This window comes from Pan paniscus, chromosome 19, assembly GCF_029289425.2.
Source record: "Pan paniscus chromosome 19, NHGRI_mPanPan1-v2.0_pri, whole genome shotgun sequence".
NCBI lineage: Eukaryota > Metazoa > Chordata > Mammalia > Primates > Hominidae > Pan > Pan paniscus.
The window spans coordinates 19,794,563-19,817,377 of NC_073268.2; the positions used below are offsets into that span (position 1 = coordinate 19,794,563).

At 53.7% G+C, this 22,815-nt stretch overlaps 1 protein-coding gene across 7 annotated transcripts in view; it reads left to right on the forward strand.

Moving 5' to 3' along the window:
• DCAKD (dephospho-CoA kinase domain containing) overlaps nt 1-15,149 on the forward strand; it is a 33,330-nt gene extending 18,181 nt beyond the window's left edge. For 6 of the 7 annotated variants that reach the window (XM_055101781.3, XM_003806519.7, XM_003806520.6 and 3 more), the window contains 4 exons: nt 3,476-3,701; nt 4,085-4,288; nt 8,303-8,390; nt 13,767-15,149. In XM_055101781.3, coding sequence (XP_054957756.2) covers nt 3,590-3,701; nt 4,085-4,288; nt 8,303-8,390; nt 13,767-14,058 — 696 coding nt within the window. In that variant the 5' untranslated portion in view covers nt 3,476-3,589 and the 3' untranslated portion in view covers nt 14,059-15,149. Of the gene's footprint in view, nt 1-3,472; nt 3,702-4,084; nt 4,289-8,302; nt 8,391-13,766 lie in introns of those variants that run through there. The other variant, XM_057300321.2, reaches the window with a different exon arrangement.
• The last annotated feature ends 7,666 nt before the right edge of the window (nt 15,150-22,815 follow it).

The following is a 22,815-nucleotide window of genomic DNA, read 5'->3' on the forward strand; positions in this document are numbered from 1 at the left end:
AGGTTTAAACAGCAACCTCTCACCAATAATGAAAGATTAGGAGTGGGGAAGCCGTATATAAAAATAGCACTTAATAGTTAACTGGAAAACAATATATTTTTGCAACCACTGGTTCCTCGAGAAATAATTGGGTCCCAAGGCAGGAAATGACTCGTTTTCATGAATGATTATATTGATCATTGGTGCAAAACAGATACACCCCCTTAGGAAAGCAGTTCTGTCTGGCTAGTCAGGCGGCCCCAGTGTGAAATCCTGAGAGGCGGCAAGGGGAGGAGGACAGGGGCTGCAAGCCGAGGGAGCCAGGTCCTGGCCTGGCACACGCAGGGGCGGGGCTGTTGAATGGGAGATGAGAAGGAACAGAATTTGCCTCCAACATAAGTCCTGAGCTGTCCCAAGGGAAGAAGGTGGCTCACACCTGTAATCCCAGCACTTTGGGAGGCCAAGGTGGGTGGATCACCTGAGGTCAGGAGTTTGAGACCAGCCTGGCCAACATGGTGAAACCCCATCTCTACTAAAAATACAAAAAAATTAGCTGGGCGTGGTGGTGGGCACCTGTAATCCCAGCCATTTGGGAGTTTGAGGCAGGAGAATGGCGTGAACCCAGGAGGCAGAGCTTGCAGTGAGCCGAGATCACACCACTGCACTCCAGCCTGGGCAACAGAGCGAGACTCTGTCTCAAAAAAAAAAAAAAAAGCTCTTGAAGCTTGGTGTGGTGGTTTACGCCTGTAATCCCAGTACTTTGGGAGGCTGAGGTGGGTGGATCACCTGAGGTCAGGAGTTCGAGACCAGCCATGGCCAACCTGGCAAAACCCCATGTCTACTAAAAATACAAAAATTAGCTGGGCATGGTGACGGCTGCATGCGATCCCAACTACTTGGGAGTCTGAGGCAGGAGAATCGCTTGAACCTGAGAGGCGGAGGTTGCAGTGAGCTGAGATGCGCCATTGCACTCTAGCCTGGGCAACGACAAGAGTGAAATTCCATCTCAAAAAAAAAAAAAAAGTTCTTTCTAGATTTTCTATTTCAAAGCTTCAGCTGAGTGGCTGACATTTTGTTTGTTTGTTTGTTTTGTTTGTTTGTTTTTACAACTGAACCCTGTCCTTTTTGTGACCTAGAGGGAGATCACCAGCCTCAGAGAGATGGAGGAGAAATTATTATTTTTTTTAATAGAGAGAGAGCCTTGCTGTATTGCCCAGGCTGGCCTCGAACTCCTGGTCTCAGGCAATCCTCCTGCCTCAACCTCCCAAAGCACTGGGATTACAGGTGTGAACACCGTGCGTGGCCTAGAAATGATTGTTAAATAGTTGAATAATGTAGCTAGGTCTCTCCATTTGGATGATGACTCCGTGGTGGATAGTTTCCTCTCTCCACCTCTGGCTTTCCGGGGTGAGAATGAGCAGTGGCAGATTTCAATTTCTAGGTTGGTCCCCTGCTGCCCCAAGCCAGGCACCAACTCAGCCACATCCAAGCAGCTGCCTCCCCTGTCATTTGGTGTGTCCTCACGGGAGGCAAACTCATTTCAGTGTAAGCTCAAGCAAAGTGTAATTAGGACAGTAAATCTGCTGCTTAACGGCAACAAAAAAAGTCCTATGGCAGATTTTACAGTCCTGGAGAAGTGATTTGAGGCTGAAGGAAGGGCGGGAGAGACCTGGCCTTTGATTTAATTACTTCCAGCCTGGGAACAAAGTCCAAGACATGGTAACCTCATTTACTCCAGAAAATGCACCATGACTCTTTAAAAGTTTATGGTGTGATAGTCTGAGGTTGGAGGAATAGGGACATGATTTCATGAAAGTCTTTTTTTTTTTTTCCTTTCTATGCCTTGCAGTGGAACTGTAACTCCTACTTTTCACCCTGTATCACTATCCTCACTTCCATTTTTGGGATATTTACCATTTATCAAGCAACATACCATGGACTGCAGATGCATTTTCTTTTTCTTTTTTTTTTTTCTCTGAGACGGAGTCTCGCTCTGTCACCCAGGCTGGGGTGCAGGGGCGCAATCTCCGCTCACTGCAACCTCCGCCTCCTGGGTTCAAGCGATTCTCCTGCCTCAGCCTCCCGAGTAGCTGGGACTGCAGGCGCCCGCCACCAGGCCTGGCTAATTTTTTGTATTTTTAGTAGAGACAGGGTTTTACCGTGTTAGCCAGGATGGTCTCGATCTCCTCACCTCATGATCTGCCTGCCTCGGCCTCCCAAAGTGCTGGGATTACAGGCGTGAGCCACTATGCCCAGCCAAGGCAGTCTTATGATCCTAAACCTCATTTTATGGATGAGAAAACTGAGGTTCAGGGAGGCAAGCAGCTTGCCCGGGGTTGCAGCACATGTGAGTGGAGGAGCTGGGTGTGAAGAAGCCATGCCCCAACCTTTGTGCCGTGCTGCCGCTGCTTGGTCTGAGGACGCCACAAACCACGACGCCAGCTCAAAGTCACACCACCAGCATCGCCCAGCCTCCTGGCCTTTCCCTCACATTCCTTCTTGGCAAGAGTGGTACTTTTCTAAACCTCGGGCTTAGTGGCTGCCGAGCCACTGCTTGCGGCTCAGTTCCCCATCTGGGCCAAGAGGATTGTGCGTCTCCATCTATATCAGCTACCCAGGCAGTCCTAGTGCTGGCGTTCAAGGGGAAGTGATCCATGGGACCTTCTGTGGGGAGGAGGCCTTGGGGCAAAAGAGGGCCCAGGCACCTGGACTCTATTTGTGGTCTCTCTTGCAACTTCCGTGGATGGCTGCAGGCAGGCCATTTCTTTCCTTTGAGCCTCGGTCTCCTAGACTAGAAAGTAAAGGCCAGGGGGACCAGTGGGCATCTGAAGAGTGCTGTGGGTCCACCACAGAGAGACAGGTGTCTCCTTCCTCTAGGAAGTTGGCCTCCAAGGGGATCCTGCCTCGTCCAGGAAGCATGCTGCCTAACAGCACCTGACCTTGCCCTGCCTGTTCAGCTTTTGATTGCTGAATTTATAGTGTTCGTTTGCTTTTTTTTTTTTTTTTTTTTTTTTTTAGAAGGAATCTGGCTCTGTCACCCAGGCTGCAGTGCAGTGGTGGGATCTCAGCTTACCGCAACCTCCACCTCCCAGGTTCAAGCGATCCTCCTGCCACAGCCTTCTGAGTAACTGGAATTCTAGGTGCACGCCACCACGCCCAGCTAATTTTTGTATTTTTAGTAGAGATGGGGTTTCACCATGTTGGCCAGGCTGGTCTCAAACTCCTGACCTCAGGTGATCCACCCACCTTGGCCTCCCAAAGTGCTGGGATTACAGGTGTGAGCCACCACTCCTGGCCACATTTGCCTTCTTTGCGAGTGTTTTTAAAATACTGGAGGCCTTTCCTGGAGGGTTTCTCCTCTCCAGATGGCCCCAGAGCACCCCAAGCTCAGGGCATGTCCCTCCCCAGCCAAGCTGTCTCCCTTTACTTCCTTTGCCTCCTCTCTCCCAATTATTTTGGCCCAAACTGATCAGTCCCGCTGGCCTCTCCCAAGCAGGTCCTTCTGGCACTCCTCTGGTGGACCGCCCCCATCGGCCACACTTGCCCTGCTCTCCAGTGATTCTGTAGCTCCTGGCTCCGTAGTCTCGCGGACAGCTCTCTTTCGTGGAAGATGTTTCTGGTGGGCCTGACAGGGGGCATTGCCTCAGGCAAGAGCTCAGTGATCCAGGTGTTCCAGCAGCTGGGCTGTGCGGTGATTGACGTGGACGTGATGGCCCGGCACGGTGAGTTGGAGGGGCAGGTTGGGGGGCCGTGCACAGCAGCTCCCCGCGCTTCCGGCCTTCTGCCATGCCTCCTTTTTTTATAAGTCTCAGAGGAGGGGAAGGCTCCTGTTGACCCTGGTCTGACTTCTGTCTCTGCCCCGTGCTTGCCTTCTCTGCTCTTCTATTTTCTCTTTTTAGAAACCCCCCAGCTGTACCCCATTACCAGCACAAGGGATCCTGTACACTCTGCTCTTTTCCTTCACTGCTTTCTCTACCCTCATTTTGCTTTTGCTCCACCTGAAAGAAGCACCCGAGTTCCCCCATCATTTTGCCCCTGGTCACTGAGGTCCTCTGACTGGCCCTGAGGCTTCAGGGAGTGACCTAGCTTCTTCCTCCTGCCACAGTCGTGCAGCCAGGATACCCTGCCCACCGGCGCATCGTAGAGGTCTTCGGCACTGAGGTCTTGCTGGAGAACGGCGACATAAATCGCAAGGTCCTGGGGGACCTGATCTTTAACCAGCCTGACCGGCGGCAACTGCTCAACGCCATCACCCACCCCGAGATCCGCAAGGAGATGATGAAGGAGACGTTCAAGTACTTCCTCCGGGGTAAGTGCCAGGGCCTGGGGCAGGGTTGGGGGCAACACCCTCTCCTTCCAGGGCCAGGGCCCTTCTCCTCTGCAGAAAGTTTGGCCAGGGTAGGGGAGCTGGTTATCCCAGCTGATGAGTTCATACTGCTTACTGGCATCCCCTCCACGCAGAGCCCCGTACCAGCCCCAGAGGAAAGAAGCACGTTCCCTCAGCTCTTAAGGAGGCTGACAGTTTAACGAGAAGAGACACATGAGGCTTTCGAGCCATGAGCCCAGGAAGTAAGTTGGTTTTTCTAGTAGGGATGGGAGTAATAAGAGCTGGTGAATAATGGAGCCATAGATCTGAGTTCAAATCCCAACCCTGACTTTCTAGCTGTGTGACTTCATTGAGTGATCTCGCCCTCAGCTCATTTTTTCATCTGTGCAGCGGGGATAATAATCCAACATGAGGCTGGGCACAGTGGCTCATGCCTGTAATCCCAGCACTTTGGGAGGCCGAGGCAGGCAGATCACTTGAGGTCAGGAGTTTGAGACCAGCCTGGCCAACATGGTGAAACCCCGTCCCTACTAAAAATACAAAAATTAGCTGGGCATGGTGGTGTGCACCTGTAATCCCAGCTACTCGGGAGGCTGAGGCGGGAGAATCGCTTTAACCTGGGAGGTGGAGGTTGCAGTGAACCAAGATTGCACCCTATACTCAGACTGTCTGGGCAACAGAGCAAGACTCCGTCTCAAAAAAAAGAAAAAATCCAACGTGAGCATGTTAGGAAGACTGAGGGTCCAGGTCAGTGACTGTCAGTTAATCACACATGTAAACTGCAGTCAGGGGCAGGTTTGGTTCTGGCTGAGCCATTTGGGAAAGCAAGTTTGTAGACTGGAAATTGGGAAGGGACCAAGATGGCCAGGGTGGGTAGGGGAAGGGGAGTATTTGAAATCAGAGGCCTGGGGCCAGTTGGCAAGAACCTTCTTCCAAGCTATATGCCATGGTTCAAGCCCTGTTCTTTTTTATTTTATTTTATTTTATTTTATTTTTAGAGATGGGGTCTCACTATGCTGGCCAAAGTGGTCTCAAACTCCTGGCCTCAAGCAATCCTCCCACCTTGTCCTCCCAAAGTGCTGGGATTACAGGCATGAGCCACCACACCTGGCCTAAGCCATGTTCTTCAGGACAGCATTGCACAGGGGTGGCCTGATGCTTACTTTACAGGTTGGGGTCAGTCACCAGAAGTGGGAGGGAGAACAGAGGGCGGTGGCTTGGGATCTGGCAAGAGGCTGGCCTAGGGCTGCTGGAGATTTGCATGCCAGCCTTTGGCACATGTGGCCTCCAGCCTGGGCCTCCCAGTTGAAGGCCTGGTTGCCTGTCACCCCACTCTCAGTCACTACACTGAGACTCTCCTTCCACGAGGGTATAGGGGAGCCTTTTTTTTTTTGAGATGGAGTCTCGCTCTGTCACCCAGGCTGGAGTGCAGTGGAGCGATCTTGGCTCACTGCAACCTCCCTTCCCGGGTTCAAGCGATTCTTCTGCCCTCAGCCTCCCGAGTAGCTGGGACTACAGGAACATGCCACCAAACCTGGCTAACTTTTGTATTTTTAGTAGAGATCGGGTTTCACTATATTGGCCAGGCTGGTCTCAAACTCCTGACCTCATGATATGCCTGCCTCGCCCTCCCAAAGTGCTGGGAATACAAGCGTGAGCCACTGTGCCTGGCTTGGGGAGCCTTTTACACTGTGACCATGGCCAAGCCCCTTATTCTGTCATGCCTTGAGTGAGCAACCTCCCCCCACCCTCATCCCCCTGTGGCCAATACCTCCCTCCAAAAGAGGGATGACTCGACAGACATCCATGATGCTGACCCCAACCCCCTCCCATCCGGGCTGGAGCTGGCTCCCGCATCTTCTCTGCTGAACCAGCGTGTGCGCTCCATCTCAGCACCACGCCGCAGGCCTCCTCCCTGCCTCCCTCAAGAAGAGTCCTCCCTCTGGACTCTTTGTGCTGCCTCCTATGTTGTGCCAGTGTCCTTCCCGTCCCCCACCCAGAGTGAAGTCATCTGCCTTTCATTCCTGCCCTTTCTGCATTCTCTCCCATGCCAGTTACCGGTATATCTGCAGGGCTTCGAGGCGGCAGTGGCTCTCCCCTTCTGAAATTAAACATCGGATAATGTCACCAGCTCCAAAGCTCTTTCACTGTGTCATCCACCCAGCCTCCCGCCTCCCCAACCACCACCACTTAAATAAAAGCCAGAGAGCCCTTTTGAGCTCGATAAGGTGAAAAATGGGGACGACAGCTGTGGCTTCCACAGTCCCAGTTTTTCCCTGATGAGTATAACAAATACAACTGTCAAAGTTGGTATAATCAAACGTCAGATAAGATCACCAGCTGTTGGGGACTTCTCTGTGTAGGCAGACGGATGTCTTAATAGAGTCAGGATGGTTTGCAGAGCTTATCAGACAGGAGGGATGTGACAGCTGAATAGCCCTTTGCTGGTGAACCAAATAGCTGACCACGTACTCCCCAGAGGGGCCGGAGAAAGGACAGCAAGGGGAGAGGAAGTGATGGGAGCTGAACAGGAAAGAGAGATAAGAGGCCCGGAGAGGATCTAGTCTTGGCTTCTGCTCCAAGTTAGGGAGGCGCACCACACTGTTGGCCTCCCCCTGCAACAGTAACTATCATTTTGGGGCACCTAGCGAGGGACTGGTGAAGGAGTAGTACTGCATGGTTCACATATTTTCAAGGCTCATTTCATCTTTACCATCATCCTGTGAAGTAGGTATTCTTTTTACTCATTTACACAGATGAGGTTTACACAAAAGGGGGCCCAAGGTCACATGGTGGGGAAGTGGGGGGGCTACCAACCAAGGTGTGTCATCAGAGCCCATGGTTTTAACTCCCTTGTTCAACTGTGGGCTTCTCTTGGGCTTCCTGAGCAGCAGGTCTTGGGGAACAGGAAACCAAGCAGCTGAGATTGCCAACCCCCCACCGCCATTGTCCCTGCATCACTTTGAGTGCAAGTTTCCCGTGACACCCCTGGAATTGGTGTGATGTGTGTCTGGTTCTGTGCTTGGAAGTGTTTGGAGTGGGATGCTCCAGGGGTGCAGTCTCCTGCCCCAGCCAGGCCAGGGGTCTCTGGGCAGAGAAGCATTTTCCTGTCTCTTACCCTTCTTGCTCTCCTGGAGCCCTCCCAGCTTTGTACACATGCACAGGGGTCACTGACCTAAAAAGAACGAGGAGCGTGTAGCCCACAGCAGCCTACGGATGTGCTCACTCACAGTTGGTGGGGGTGCTGCCCTTGACTGGCCTTGGCTTGTGGTGGGAGGTCCAGCCAGTGCCTTTTACACTGCAGGAGTGTAATACAGTTTTAGGCATAACTGCCCCCTCTGCCTCCAGATCCAGGCCTTACCCTGGCTGTAGGTCTGCCTCTGATGGGAGAAGCAGCTTCTTTCTGCTGCTGCCGCCCCCACGTGAGCCTCTCATGGAGAGTTGGTAGAGACAGCCCACCTTGGCTCTTGTCAGCAGGGCTGGGCCTGCACCTGGCTCTTTGGGGAGAACCTATCTTTTGGTTGTTTTGTTTGTTTGTTTGTTTCTGAGAAATAACAACTTGAGATTTAAGATCAAGGTGAACTAAACCCTTAGTGCCTGCCCTGATCACCTCCTTGCCTCACACGGCACGGCCTGAGGCCTCTGCTTCAGCCCGCACAGTAGAGCCTCCCTCTCCCTGTGCTGTGGTGGTTCTCATTCGTGGAATCCTCACCTTCACCTTCTCATTTTCAAGTATCAAAAGACCTGCCCCCCACTTTTCAAGGCCAGCACAAGTGCCAGCCCTTCTACAAGGTCTTCCCTGATCAGCTATCCAGAAATGATTTTCTGCAGCCTTCTGTTCTGCACGGCATTGGAACCGGCCAGTGTGCAGGGTATGTGTGTCCTTGGAAGGCCTGCCCCTCTGCTGGGCGCTCTGGACGGTGGGGCCCAGCATATCATCAGTCCTCAGTGTGCGCTTGCAGAATTGAACTTGGGGGATTTCCAACCTCTCCCCAGGATACCGCTACGTGATTCTGGATATCCCCCTGCTGTTTGAGACCAAGAAGTTGCTCAAGTACATGAAGCACACCGTGGTAGTATACTGGTGAGTGTGTAGCATGCCCTGGCTGGAAGGGAGGACCATGGGGGTATCTGGGAAACAGCCCACATCATTTTGCACTTTGCCCTTTCCCCACGGGGTGGCCAAGAGGCATGGGGGTTTGGGCAGCAGTGCTCAGGGTCTGTAGAAGCCAACCTTTGTGCCTGACGCGGATAGTCCTGGGGGCAGGTGTGGGAAGGGACAGCCTGCGGGCTTCTCTAGTGTTTGGGGAGCGCTCCCCCTGCTGACCATTGCAGGCACTTCAGCCCAGATGCCTGGCCTCGCCCTGGGCCACTGTCACTCAGTGGCTCCTTCTTCCTCCTGTAGCACCTTTATTACTTTGCACAGTTTACCTCTCAGTGGGAGGTGGTCAGGACAGGTGTTGATATTCCTATTACTGAAGATAAAATTAAAGAGGGGGCAGTTACAGAATGTGTCCAGGGTCACCCTTTGGCAACACCTGTTACGAACAGAAGGTTTCGTGGAAGGGACTGTCAGCCCAGCTAAGGAAGGCACTTTGTTCTCAGAATTCCCCAGGACATGGAGCCAACCAGAATCCAGGTTTGACAAACAGGAGAATCAACCTGTGGGGGGAAAATGAGTCCCTATTCCAGTGGGGTGAGAGTAGATGAGTCCGCAGGGTATCTCTGCTACCCAGAAGCTTCCCGGATGCCACCCACAAGTACAGCAGACACATAGGTGGGCACTTGGCTCTGCTGGTATTTTGGGCATAGGTTGGCCCTCAAGGGCCTAAGGCATTGGAGGCTCCCAGCACGCTGGAGGCGGAGCCTGGAGTGCTCAGTGCCCTGAAAATCCCCCTGCCTTTCCCCCTGGGTCCCCATGGGCTGTTGTTTAAAGCCCAGTCTGAATCCCTTGAGCCCAGTGCAGGGACGCAGGCATCCTCTCAGCTCCCGCACTGGGCCGTGCTGCCTTATGTGAGTAAACCTGCAGCCTCTTTGGGTTCTTCATTCCCTGTTTGTGAGGCTAACTAAGGTCAGGCAAACCCCACGAAGACCTGGAATTCTCTTTGCCTTAGTAGCACGATTGGAGCTTTGTATTTAGGGATAAAAACATTTTTTTTAAAGGATCTTAGAGGCCGGGTGCAGTGGCTCACGCCTGTAATCCCAGCACTTTGGGAGGCCGAGGTGGGTGGATTACCTGAGGTCAGGAGTTCGAGACCAGCCTGGCCAACATGGTGAAACCCCATCTCTACTAAAAATATAAAAACTAGCCGGGTGTTGTGGCGGGCACCTGTAATCTCAGCCGCTTGGGAGGCTGAGGCCAGAGAATCGCTTGAACCCAGGAGGTGGAAGTTGCAGTGAGCAGAGATTGCACCATTGCACTCCAGCCTGGGCGACAAGAGTGAGCAAAACTCCATCTCAAAAAAAAGGCTGGGTGCAGTGGCTCGTGCCTATAATCCCAGCACTTTGGGAGGCCGAGGCAGGTGGATCACCTGAGGTCAGGAGTTCGAGAGCGGTGTGACCAACATGGAGAAACCCCATCTCTACTAAAAATACAAAAATTAGCCAGGCATGGTGGTGCATGCCTGTAATCCCAGCTACTTGGGAGGCTGAGGCAGGAGAATCGCTTGAACCCAGGAGGCAGAGGTTGCAATGAGCCAAGATCGTACCATTGCACTCCAGCCTGGGCAACAAGAATGAAACTCCGTCTCAAAAAAAAAAAAAAAGGCCGGGCGTGGTGGCTCATACCTGTAATCCCAGCACTTTGGGAGGCCGAGGTGGGCGGATCATGAGGTCAGAAGATCGCGACCATCCTGGCTAACACGGTTAAACCCTGTCTCTACTAAAAATACAAAAAAAATTAGCTGGGCATGATGGTGGGCGCCTGTAGTCCCAGCTACTCGGGAGGCTGAGACAGGAGAATGGTGTGAACCTGGGAGGCGGAGCTTGGAGTGAGCTGAGATCGCACCACTGCACTCCAGCCTGGGCGACAGAGCGAGACTCCATCTCAAAAAAAAAAAAAGGATCTTAGAGTGTAGATGAGAAGACAGCAGGGGCCGACAACTGCATGTGCATTCGCCAGATGACTCCGCGCCCACCTCTGGCCATTGGTCCTTCCTGTGCTTTGCTTTTTTTTTTTTTTTAATTGAGATGGAGTCTCACTCTGTCACCCAAGGTGGAGTACAGTGGCGCGATCTCAGCTCACTGCAACCTCTGCCTCCCAGGTTCAAGTGATTCTCCTGCCTCAGCCTCCTGATTAGCTGGGATTACAGGCGCACGCCACCATGCCCGGCTAAGTTTTGTATTTTTAGTAGAGACAGGGTTTCACCATGTTGGTCAGGCTGGTCTTGAACTCCTGACCTTGTGATCTACCTGTCTCGGCCTCCCAAAGTGCTGGGATTACAGGCATGAGCCACTGCGCCTGGCCCTTCCTGTGCTGTTCTTTGACGTTGGTCTGTTTGCCGAGAGCAGAGGTGGCCATGGGTTTTGGTGGGTGAGTGGGGCTTTGTTGATTGTGTGTGCTCTCCAGGAGACCTTCAGCCCCACTCACCGGCCAGAGGAGCCTTTGCCAGAGTCCTGGGTGCCACTCATGCCCTGCTTTCAGTGGGTGTGGGTGTATAACTCTTGAGAGATGCCAGAGAGGTGGTGATGCTTTTCACCAAAGGGATCTAGGCTTTACAAAAATAAGGACTCCCTTGTGGATTTCTTTAACTGAAAGACTACCCCTGGTGCATTTGAAATTACTTAGGACATCTCCTGAAGTGTGATTATACCGAAACATGATTTCATGCTGGTTTCTTTTTTTTGAGACAGGGTGTCACTTTGTCACTCAGGCTAGAGTGCAGTGGCACAATCACAGCTTACTATAGCCTCAAACTCCTGGGCTCAAGCAGTCTTCCACCTCAGCCTCTTGAGTAGCTGGGATTGCAGGCATGCAGCATCACATCTGACTAATTTTTTTATTTTTTGTAGAGATTGGGTCTTGCTGTGTGGCCCAGGCTGGTCTCAAGCTCCTGGGCTCAATGATCCTCCTCCTCGGCCTACCAAAGTGCTGGGATTATAGGCATGAGCCACTGTGCCCAGCCAATTTCATGTTTTTGAAAAATTTGTCAATTGTGGAATAAGTGGGTAAAAATCCTATTACAACAAATTGTACCAAGTCTTAGACTAACTAGAATGGGACCATTTCTGAGCCCCAGGAAGGGTTGTCGGAGGTGCTGCCCCACATCCAGGAGGCTCTGTGGTCTGGGCCACACCTTCAGGAGGATGTGCACCTACTGGGAGCCCCAGGCCATCTCTAATCTCACACTAGATTCTCCCACCCACAGATATGTGGTCTCCCTGATGAAGGCTGGATTTAGTCCTTGTTCTCAGCGAGGTGGGTATTGGCCCCACAATGGCCACAGTACACTGACCCCATAACAGAGGAAATCTATAGCTCGTATAATTCATTTTCATGGCAAGTGGCTGCATTTGTTTTTGGCCTCCCTTGGTCTGCTTCCCAGAATCCCTAAGAAGGGACCAAACTGCCAAGGTAGGAGGATCACTTAAGCCCAGGAGTTTGAGACCAGTGTAGGCAACACAGCAAGACCTCGTCTCTATATTTATTTAAAAATAAAAAAGCCAGGCGCGGTGGCTCACACCTGTAATCCAGCACTTTGGGAGGCCGAGGCAGGCAGATCACAAGGTCAGGAGACCGAGACCATCCTGGCTAACATGGTGAAACCCCATCTCTACTAAAAATCAAAAAATTAGCCAGGTGTGGTGGCGGGCGCCTATAGTCCCAGTTACTTGGGAGGCTGAGGCAGGAGAATGGCGTGAACCTGGGAGGCGGAGGTTGCAGTGAGCCGAGATCGCACCACTGCGCTCCAGCCTAGGTGAAAGAGCAAGACTCCATCTCAAAAAAAGAAAAAAAAAAAAAAAAAAGTCCAGGCTCGGTGGCTTATGCCTGTAATCCCAGCACTTTGGGAGGCCAAGGCGGGTGGATCACCTGAGGTCAGGAGTTCAAGACCAGCCTGGCCAACATGGTGAAATCCCGTCTCTACTAAAAATACAAAAATTAGCTGGGCATGGTGTTGCACGCCTGTAATCCCAGCTACTTGGGAGGCTGAGGCAGGAAGACCTCTTGATCCCAAGAGACAGAGGCTACAGTGAGCAGAGATTGTGCCACTTCACTCCAGCCTGGGCAAGCGAGACTCCGTCTCAAAAAATAATAATCATAATAATACAAAAATTAGCTGAGCTTGGTGGCGCATGCCAGTAATCCCAGCTACTCAGGAGGCTGAGGCAGGAGAATCATTTGAACCTGGAGGGTAGAGGTTGCAGTGAGCCAAGATCACGCCACTGCACTCCAGCCTGGGCGACAGAGCGAGACTGTCTCAGGAAAAAAAAAAAAAAGAAGGAACCAAAATGTAGTGATCAAACCCTTCCATTTTATAACTGGGAAAACTCAGGCCTCGTGACAAGGCAGAAAGACCCCAAATGGTAGAAAACAGCTGCTGCAACCCCTTGTGCTCTTGTCCTCACTGAGGGGCTGAAGTAGCTCTTAGAGCTAGAGGGGTGTTAGAGGTAACCCCGCTCCAGAGGACTGACTGTAGCCCAAGGCAAGAGAGGAAGTTTCCTGAGGAAGGACCCAGATGGTGACCTCAGGGTGGGTGAAGGAGGTATTCTTTGAATTTCTCTTGGAGTTGGGAGACTTGATATTGTCCGACCTAATCTGCAGTGCTGAATCCTGTCCCACAACTAAGGGGGACCAGTTCTCATGTCCTTGATCCTCTTTGAAGCACCTTGGGCTTGTCTGTCCCACATCATCAGTGGCATTAAGCACAAGAGATACCATCTTAGCACAATCCTTTTACTCTAAATGTTCAGGGGAGGGGTATAGCAGCAAGGAGAGGGGGTCTCTGTGATGGCCCAAGGAGATATTTTTGATACTGAAGGCCCAGGCCCCCAGGGGAACTGCAGGAAGCATCTAGCTCATAGGCATAGGCCTTTCAGTAAAGGTCACCCATCCAGGGATCCAGGATGTAGCTGGTTCCAGGTGATGAAATCTTCCCACCTTATGACTGGGGAATGTCAGGTCTAGTAGCAAAGCAAAGAGACCCCAGATGGCAAAAAAAAAAAAAAAAAAAAAAAAGAGCTGTGGCCAAAGTTCCCCCCTTGTTTGTATTAAGGGGCTTTCGTAGCCCATAGAGCTCTGGGTTCCTCACAGTGAGTGGAGTGGGGTGGGAGGCAGCCAGTGAGCTTCCAAGCCTCCCTCCCTGGCTGTGGGACCCTAAGTAGCCCAGAGCAGGGTAGGGTTGGAGGGAAGATCCAGTCCCCATGCTCTCTGTTTCGGGCTGGGCCTGGCAGGGCTGCCTATCCCTGTAACTTGGGGTGAGAGGGAGGCAGGACCTACAGTGCCCTTTTGCCCTATCCTTAGCGACCGGGACACACAGCTGGCACGACTGATGCGGCGGAACAGCCTGAACCGCAAGGACGCAGAGGCCCGCATCAATGCCCAGCTGCCCCTGACAGACAAGGCCCGCATGGCCCGCCATGTCCTAGACAACTCGGGCGAGTGGAGTGTCACCAAACGCCAGGTCATCCTCTTGCACGCTGAGCTGGAGCGCTCCCTGGAGTACCTGCCGCTGAGGCTTGGGGTCCTCACAGGGCTCGCTGCCATTGCCAGCCTCCTCTACCTGCTCACCCGCTACCTTCTGCCTTACGCCTAGTGGGGCACTCAAGGCAGGGAGCCCCAGGCCTCCATCTATCTCCTTGGAGGCTGAAGCCAGGTAACACATCCTGTTTCCTCTCAGCCCCCTCCACACACACACACACACACACACACACACACACACACACACACACACACACACACAAAAACACGGACTCTCCGAATCAGGGCTGGGCCTCTGTGCCAGGCCATCCCGTCTGTGGAGTGTATCCTATTTGAGGTCAAGAAATAGCCTGCTGTCCTTCCCACCTTCCCTGAGCAGCACCTACAGAACAGCAACCGTGATGGTGTGTGAAAGCAACAGTCAGAGACTGCTATACATTTCTGTGGGTGGGGGTAGGGAATACTGGCTCTGTGGCCCTCCTCAGAGCTGGGAGGCCAAGGGTTCACTGGGCTTGAATCCTCTCTAAGCACCTACCCCATTATGGCCTAAACCTCCTCAGTGGACCACGGGAAATCATGTTGGACCAAGGGTTTCCATGTTCAAACAGAGTCAACAAGGCCCTCCCCTAGGTTGAGATTTTTGATACTGAAGGCCCAGGACCCCAGTATGGCTTGCTGCCAGCAAGCAGCAAGGATTCTCTCGTGGGTAACGCTGTAGCCAGGCAGGACCAGCCTCTTCTGGGAGACCCCTCTCCCCACGTAGGGTTTGTGTAGTGCTCCCACATCCTGCTTATTGCCTGCCACCCCTACTTCCCGCCTGGACCTCTTGGTATTCCGTGTACACCATCCTTGCTGTTTCTTGCCTCTGTGCCTTCAACCTGCTGCTCCTGGCCTGGGATACCTTTTATTTTCTTTTATTTCTTCTTCCTTTTTTTTTTTTTTTTTTAACCTACAACTAGCTCTCAGTTCAGGCACTGTCTAAAGCCCCAGGCTGGGTTAGGTGGTCTAGGATACCAACTCCCCCTCAACATTTTACCTTAATCCAACAGTACAGTAATTAGCTGAAACTTGCCTGGTTTTTCCTACTAGACTGTAAGCCCTCTAGGGACAGGGACAGTGTCTTATTCATCTCTGTGTTCTTAGTGCAGAGCCTGGCCCGCTGTTGGTGTTTAATAAAGTGTGTTGATCTGAAATGCCCCAGACCAACCAAGATTCCCAGACTTGGCTTCTTCCCACACTGGGCTGGAGTCCTCCCGGAGCTCAGGGGGAGGTGAGGGCCCCAGAAGGTACACTTGCCATCAGGCTTCTCCCTGGGTCCCAGGAGGACTGCAGCCAGGCCCGAGGCACCTTTGTGGGAGGTGGGTAGAGGGCTGAGGCAGCGTCACACCTTCTTGCCCCGCCTCCCCATCTGCCTTCCCCAACCCAATTAGACCAGCGCAGACATAAGCCTTCCCTGCCAGGGCCTGCAGACTTGCTGATGGGTTGATCCTGCAGCCAGAAGCCTATTAAGGCTAGAAATGAGTGTGACGGATGCAAACGCTGTGGTGGCCATACTTAGTGCCCCCTTTCCCAGAGCCGCTTGTGCTGAGTCTAGCTCATTAACTTGCTGCAAACCCCTAAGGGGCAAAGAAGGGCCGGGTAAGGCAGTGGTGGGCTGCCGGGTGGGTGGCCAGGCAGGATGAGGGTGGCAGGAGCCTGCCACTTCCTCGGTTTGGTGCGATCCGCCAGGACGGGGAAAGGAGAGGGAAGGTATGGACCCCCACAGTGCCCTATCACCCCAATAATTGAGGAAATGGCACTTCCTAGTATTGGCAGCATGCCAGGCACTGCTGGATGTGTAAGACCCTATAGTTAACATAACACTGATTATTTCCATCCCAGGCTCAGAAAGATGGATTTGGTCCAGGTTGCAGAGCCAGGCTTCTGAACTCTCTCCTGTGCCCTGAGCCTCTTGTCAGGAGGAGCTGGAGCCTGGGGTTGGGCCTTGGGCTCGCATTCCGGCTCCGCTTGCCATGTGACTTCCTGCCTTTAGTTTCTACTCATACATCGTTAGGCTTCATAGTGGAGGACACTGAAAACCCTTAGCAAACTGTAAAGTTCCAGAGAATTAACTTCTTCCCTGACCCAGTGAGCTGGGTTTGAAGCAGGAATGTCAGAGCATGGCAGGTGTGGAGAAACCTCGAATTCAGCCCTGCCCTGCCCGGGCCTCGCCAGAGCTCCCTCTCCAGCTCCTTTTGCCTCCTTGCCCCAGGATCCCCTTCCCGGCCTTGGGGGTCCAAGACGGCCTTAAAAGAAGGACTACTTTCTCCGAAGGGGACTTGAAGTTGAGGCCGCTCAGCAACTGCAGAGGTCGGGCCTCCGGGACCCAGGCCCGCGCCCGAGCCGGCGGCCTGCCGTTCGGCCGGCAGGTGGCAGCACCCTCCCGGGCTGGGCCGGGCCTCCGCGGCGGGCGCTCGCCGAGCGGCCTAATCTTCCTCCTCCCAGGCCGCGGGCGGCCTCAGACTCCTGCCGAGCAGCTGCCGCGGGAGCGCGGGCCAGGTGGGCGCGGAGGCTCTGCCTGACCCTGAGCGCTAACTCAAAAGGTGCGTTGTTCGCCCACGTCCTCTGAGCCTGGGCTGCGGGCCCTGGGTGCCAAAGGGCGTGTCCCCTGCCCACCCACCGCGACGGCGACGGGACCCTGCAGCCTCCGCGTTCCGTTCCCTCACTTTGGGCCTTAGCACCCGGAGCGGAGCAATAAGACACCAGCGAGGGTGAAGACGCACACGCCTTCTGGGCGGGGGACGAAGGGCGCAGGCAGGCCTCTAAAACACCCCCACCCCCAGGCCCGACTGGCCCGAGGGTCATTCGCAGTTTCACAGTTTACAAAGCACGTTCCAGTTATCCCCTTGAAATCTCCCAGCTGTGTGAGGCAGACAGGTCCAGAATTTTACAGAGGCTCAGAGGTTGAGCCAAGGGGCCTAAGTAGCCAACAGGTATAACCACCAAGCTTCTTGACTCCCAGTACAGTGCTCCTCCGGCTATCTGCACTGCCCCCATTATACACTTTGGCTCTTTAGTAATTGACAACTCTTCTTCAAATGTTCATTCTCTCTCTCTCCTCATGGGGGGCAGGGCAGAGGCAGGGAAAGGTTTAGGACCTTCCATGATGAGCCTCCATGGCTAGAAATTGAATGGGAGCAGGATAGGCGCGCTGCTGAGCGCCCCTAGTTCTCACCAAGGCACTTTAGGTCAGAAGGAAACAGTCTCAGAGCAGGAGGGGGAATGCGATGGCAGTGATGACTTCAGGCCATGGGGGCATATAGGAGTAGGCAGGGAGACCCCCGGACATGGTGGGAGAGAAGGAGCAAAAGGAAGGAGGTGATGTGGTGCTATAGGTTGCTTTCCTGCTCCTTCCAGGAGAGACATGGCTGGTGGTTCCTCATCCCACCTGCAGAGCTGAGGCTGCACCCAGCTGGGACCCAAACCGCCTCTCTTTGCTCCCCACCTTCCCCTCCGCTCCCAGTCACTTAGATTCCAATACAATTTCCAGCTAACCAGCATGTCGATAGAACAAGTCGGGCGGCCGGATTGCTGGCCAATTACAGGAAATCATTCTGCTCCACAGCTCAGCGCTCTGGAAGGGAGAGGGAGGGAGGGAATTCAAGGGAGCAGGCGCCCAGCTTGCAGGCTGGGAACGGGCTTCAGGCAGAAGGCTGGGAGTGCTGCAGCCCCCCACCCCTGAGGGGTGGGGGGTGGGGGAGGCTCCTAGGGGCAGGCCAGCCCTAGGCTCATCCTCAGCCTCATGCGGAGCTCTGGATCCAACTTCTGTGTGATGGGGAGATTGGTGCCCCAAGCCACTAAGAGAGACAGAGCTGGGAGTTGAGTGTGGTTGAGGGTCCGGAAAGCGAGGCATCTTAGTGTCAAAAGGGATAGAAGCCGAGATAGCAGGACCACCCTCTCCCAGAGCCCTATGCACCAAGGAGTGGGCATCTGAGGGCCTGGAGGCTAGGGTCCACACAAGCAAGACCTGTGCTCTAACAGCCCGCTGTGGGCCAAGGGGTACCTAGGAGGACAGGGGAAGGGGTCGACAGGGAGGGGGGAGGAAAGGGGCCACAGCCCACAGCTGAGTGAACTAGCAGCAGCCTCATCTGGTGAAGGAGTAAGTCTTCCACACCGGAAGGTGGGGCACAGAAATGTGGGAAAGGCCAAGGGCCCCCTCCCTCACCTTCCCAGCTCCTCTGCCTCAGCTCCTGCCTCGCCCTCAAGAAAATTTCACTCAGATGAAAGGACCCCAGCTCCCCTCCTCTTTCCTTGGATCTGAATCTACCTCTGCCTTCTATGCCGACCTGGATGCCTCTTTGCCAGCCCCACCTCCTCCCATCACATCTCTCCCAGAACTGTTCCTGTGCCCCAGGCTGCCCTACCCGGCTGACCAGAGATGCTCTGCCTGTCGCACAGTGGTGAGCTCTTCTTCCCAGCCCTTCCCCTCTACCCTCAAAGGACTGGAAGATTCTTGAGGAAGAGAAACTTCCCTGTGGGCTAACTTCACCCAGTGAATGACTATTGTTGCTGTTTGTCTTGAACCCCAAAAAAGGCAACTGTGACCCAATGATCTCCTCCTCTGCTCCAAGCTGTGGCCACCTCCCAGGACCCCTCTCCAACCCCCCAGGATCTCACTGCTCTTCTCCCAATTCCAAGCCCTCCCCTTCAGACCCCTCCAAGGTTGGGTCCTGGGATGGATTCACTGGCAGCTCTTTTGCCAATCCAAGAGTAAAGGGGTGGACAGACATGGAAGAGGAGACTGGCTTTGGAGCCCAGTGCACCCAGCACCCAGTGGCGCTCAGGAAAGACCTGAGTGATTGCACCGAACAACAAGGTCATCTTCAAAGTTTGTTTGGAGAGGTGCATAGGGAGAACAGGGTCAGCGCCCCGCGACGTCTCCTTCCCCGGGTTCTCTAGCCTAGTACACAGGCTCACACTCCGCGGTGGAGGTGTTGGGGTTGGCCCTGTGTGTGACCCCCGCTTGGCACACGGTGGCCACCCCTCCGCTCAGCTGAGCTGAGCTAAAGCCGCGGCTCCCGGGCTCCTAGCACCGCCTCCGCCATCCCACCCTCGGGCGCTGCCTCCCGCGGGCCGGGCGCCCGGTGCTCGGCGATCCGGAAGAGGGCGCCCGCCCGGCCCACGTCCGCCGTGTCCCCGCCCGGCGCGCCGCGCTCGCCAGCCCGCGGGCTCCGCGCCATCGATCGGGCCGCAGGGACCCGGGCGAGCCGCCTCCCCACCCCTCGCTTTTCGCTTTTAATTGAAGTTTGTTTGAGCAGAGCGCGGAGCGGGCAAAGGCAGAAACCAAATATTTAGTTGCTGCAAATTGGCACCTCCAGATCAATTACCCCGCCAGTGTCAGGGCCCTCGCCGCCCCCCGCGCCCCGCAGAATCTCAATGCCACGCTGCCCCCGCCCGGGCCGCCCGCGCCGCCCTCGCCGCCCTCGCCGCCCTCCTCCATTCCACTGCACGTTTTTCATCAGCTCCAGCCATACATCACCCGTGGCCGCGAGGGAACAGATTTTCAATGGGAAAAGTTCCCCGGGAGGGTCCTTGTTGCTGATTCCCTCTGCGCCCTGCGCTGTCTGGCCCCTGCCCCGACCTGGCTTGTCTGACGGAGACAGCAGATGGGTGGAGCGAGCTCAAAGCAAGGACTTGGGGTCAGGAAGACCAGGCCCCGTCATAGGAACTCCCCTTACCCGCTGGGTGACCTTGGGGAAGTTACTTATGCTCCCTGAGCCTCGGAGTCCCCCATAACATGGGGGCTCAACCTTCACCTTGTGGGGTCAACAGCATGGAGGGACAGCACCCTGCCCAGGGCTGGCACACAGTGACTTTCCACAGATATTAGTTCTCACCCTGCTAGGGGTTAAAATAGGCTCTAGAATGAAATGAGAGACAGTGAGTTCGAGGCGACTCAACCAAGCCACTGAAAAATACCAAAGGGAAAGCAGCAGACAGCCAGCATCCCCAGAGTCTCTGGCAGGGGCTGGACAGGCCCCAGGACCCTGTTCAAACTCCATCAGGGAAAGTCCTGACCCCCAGCCCAAGTGCATCTGGGCACAACCAAAAGAGAAGCCGCTTTTCCAGCACCAGGGGTGGAGAGTGAGAGAGCCATGATCCCAAGGCCGCAGCCAGGCAAGGAGGCCGGAGGGATCTGAAAAAGGTCACCAAGGGCTCCTGACCCTTGCCAAGCTGAGTACCAGGAGGCCAGCCTTGTGGCAGGGGGGAATCAGGACAGCTGGGCTGTAGTTGAGGCTTTGCCTTCTCCTGGCTACATGTTGCTAGTCAAGTACTTAACTTCAGTTTTCCCATGTGTAAAATGCGGCTGACACCCTCTACCTCCCAGAGCATTTGTGAGGAGCAAATGAAGTATGGGAGAGGGGAGGAAACTCACAACCAGCATGAAGAAGATGGGGCCAAGTTTGTGTGGGAGTCTCCTTTCCCATGCTCAACACTGCTCCCATCCCAAGAGCCCCCGAGGGAACTGGAGTCAAATGCCTAGCCTGACATTTTTAACTGTCTGCTCTGCCAGAGTGACAGGGCCTCTGGGTGGGAGGAGAGGTTAGGGGAAGATTGTGAGCCTCAGGCTTAGTGCTTTGAGAGCCCTTTTTAAAGAATGAGGCTCCTCCTCTGCCAGCACTACCCCCCAGCTGTCCCGCCCCCAGGGTCTCAGTGCAGGAGTCAGCCCCACCTGGAGGAAAGTTATTTTCCCATCAAATCCTGAATCCAGGTGGAAAGGCAAGGTTGATATGGAATCCAGAGCCTCAGTTCCCTGCCAATGGGAAGCAAACTCACTCCTTGATTTTCCCACCTGTGAAATGGGACCACAGCCAGTAATTATGAGGTGCTATTTGAACTGGTGGGTAATCTCTTTTATTATTATTTATTTATTTATGTATTTATTTTGAGGCAGAGTCTTGCCCTGTCACCAGGCTGGAGTGCAGTGGTGCGATCTCGGCTCACTGCAACCTCTGCCTCCTGGGTTCAAGCGATTCCCCTGCCTCAGCCTCCAGAATAGCTGGGACTACAGGTGTGCACCACCACGCCTGGCTAATTTTTTGTATTTTAGTAGAAACAGGGTTTCACCATGTTGGCCAAGATAGTCTTGATCTCCTGACCTCGTGATCTGCCCACCTCGACCTCCCAAAATGCTGGGATTACAGGTGTGAGCCACTGTGCCCGGCCTTTTATTATTATTTTTTATTTTTTTAGAGACAGGGTTTCACTGTAGCCCAAATGAGAGTGCAGCAGAGCCATCATAGCTCACTGTAACCTTGAACTTCTAGGCCCAGGTGACTCTCCCGAATAGCTAGGATTACAGATGTGCACCACCATGCGTGGCTAATTTTTTTCTTTTTTTTTTTTTTTAGAGACAGGGTCTTACCATGTTGCCCAGGCTGGTTTCAAACTCCTGGCCTCAAGTGATGCTCCCGCCTCGACCTCCCAAAATGCTGGGATTACAGGCATGAGTCACCCCACCCAGCCTGGGGTGACCTCTAGAGGCTGCTGAATCCATTGCCCTGCCTTCTACACTCACTCTTACCCACTCCACCCCTACCTGCAATAGGATTATCTCTGCTGGCGAAACAACCAGCCTCTTTGGAGATGGCAGCCCACCATTTGTCAAGCCAGGAAGACCTTCTGACAGTCTACCTTAAATCTCTCTTTGGTACCCTCAGGGAAAATTGAAAGAACGAACAGCAAAAAGATAAATGCATATGGATAGGCAATGCCACACTATTTTTTTAAAATACCCGCAAAGAGGGTGGGAGAGCGGGAATTACCTTCAGACACAATGCTCTTTACACTAAACATCTTGGCGAAAAATATAGCTGTGTAATTCTTTTTTCTCCTTGGCAAAGAGAAAGGCTGAGGCTGGGCAGAAAGGCAGAGGGACCCGAAAATATAAATCAATATGTGACTTTAATATATGTGCTTTCGGTGTCTGTGTGTGCTGGGGGATTATTAGTAACCTTGATTCCAGCTCAGTGTCCATGCGAGGCGGGGAGATGTGCGGCCCCCAGGGAGGAGAAGAGAAATTAGGAAGCCAAATTCTTCTCCTGATTGACACCTGGGTAAACATTATCCTGGCAGAAAGGGAAGAAAAAAAGATCAATGCTGGGTATTTTTATCACGTTCCAGGGACAGACGGGGGGGAAATTAAAGAAACAGTCCCCTAGAATCACTGAATATGCCCATCTTCAAGGAGTAGCTAGATAAGGCGGAACCCAGGTGGAGGAGTATGGGTGGGAGAGAAATGGGCATGTCCCAGGGAGCAGTGGCCATTGCTTCTTCTACCCTGATGTGTGTGAGTGGCAGCAGGTACAAAGGAGCCATGGCTTTAGTTGCAGGGTGAAGGCAGCAGCTTTGACGGGGAATCGTAGGCCAGAGTCTAACTCAAATCAGACTTCGGCTTCAACAGAGGCCCAAGAGGCATTTGTCTTAATGGGATTTGTCAGGGGGCTGTTTCTAGTGGAAGATTCCTGGAGTGTGGGGAGGGGGCAGTGGCTGCAGGAGGGGCTGGGTGTAGTGAGTGATCCAGTGTGGGTCAATGCCCATGGGGAAGCAGGGACGTCTCTCTGGATTGTCTCAGATCTAGAGTCAGGAAAACCTGGGCCTCCACCCCTTCCTGGCTATATGACCTTGACCAAGTCATCTGACCTCATAGAGTCTCACCTTCCCTGTCTGTAAAATAGAGGCAGGTGGCCCTCACCCCACTGGTCTCAGAGTTTTTAAAAGAGATTATACAAAACACTGGACAGGGCTGAGGGGCTATTGCTATCTGGGGAGCCCTGCCCACTAGAAATATACTGTAAGCCACATATACACTTAAAAAAATTTTTTTCAACTA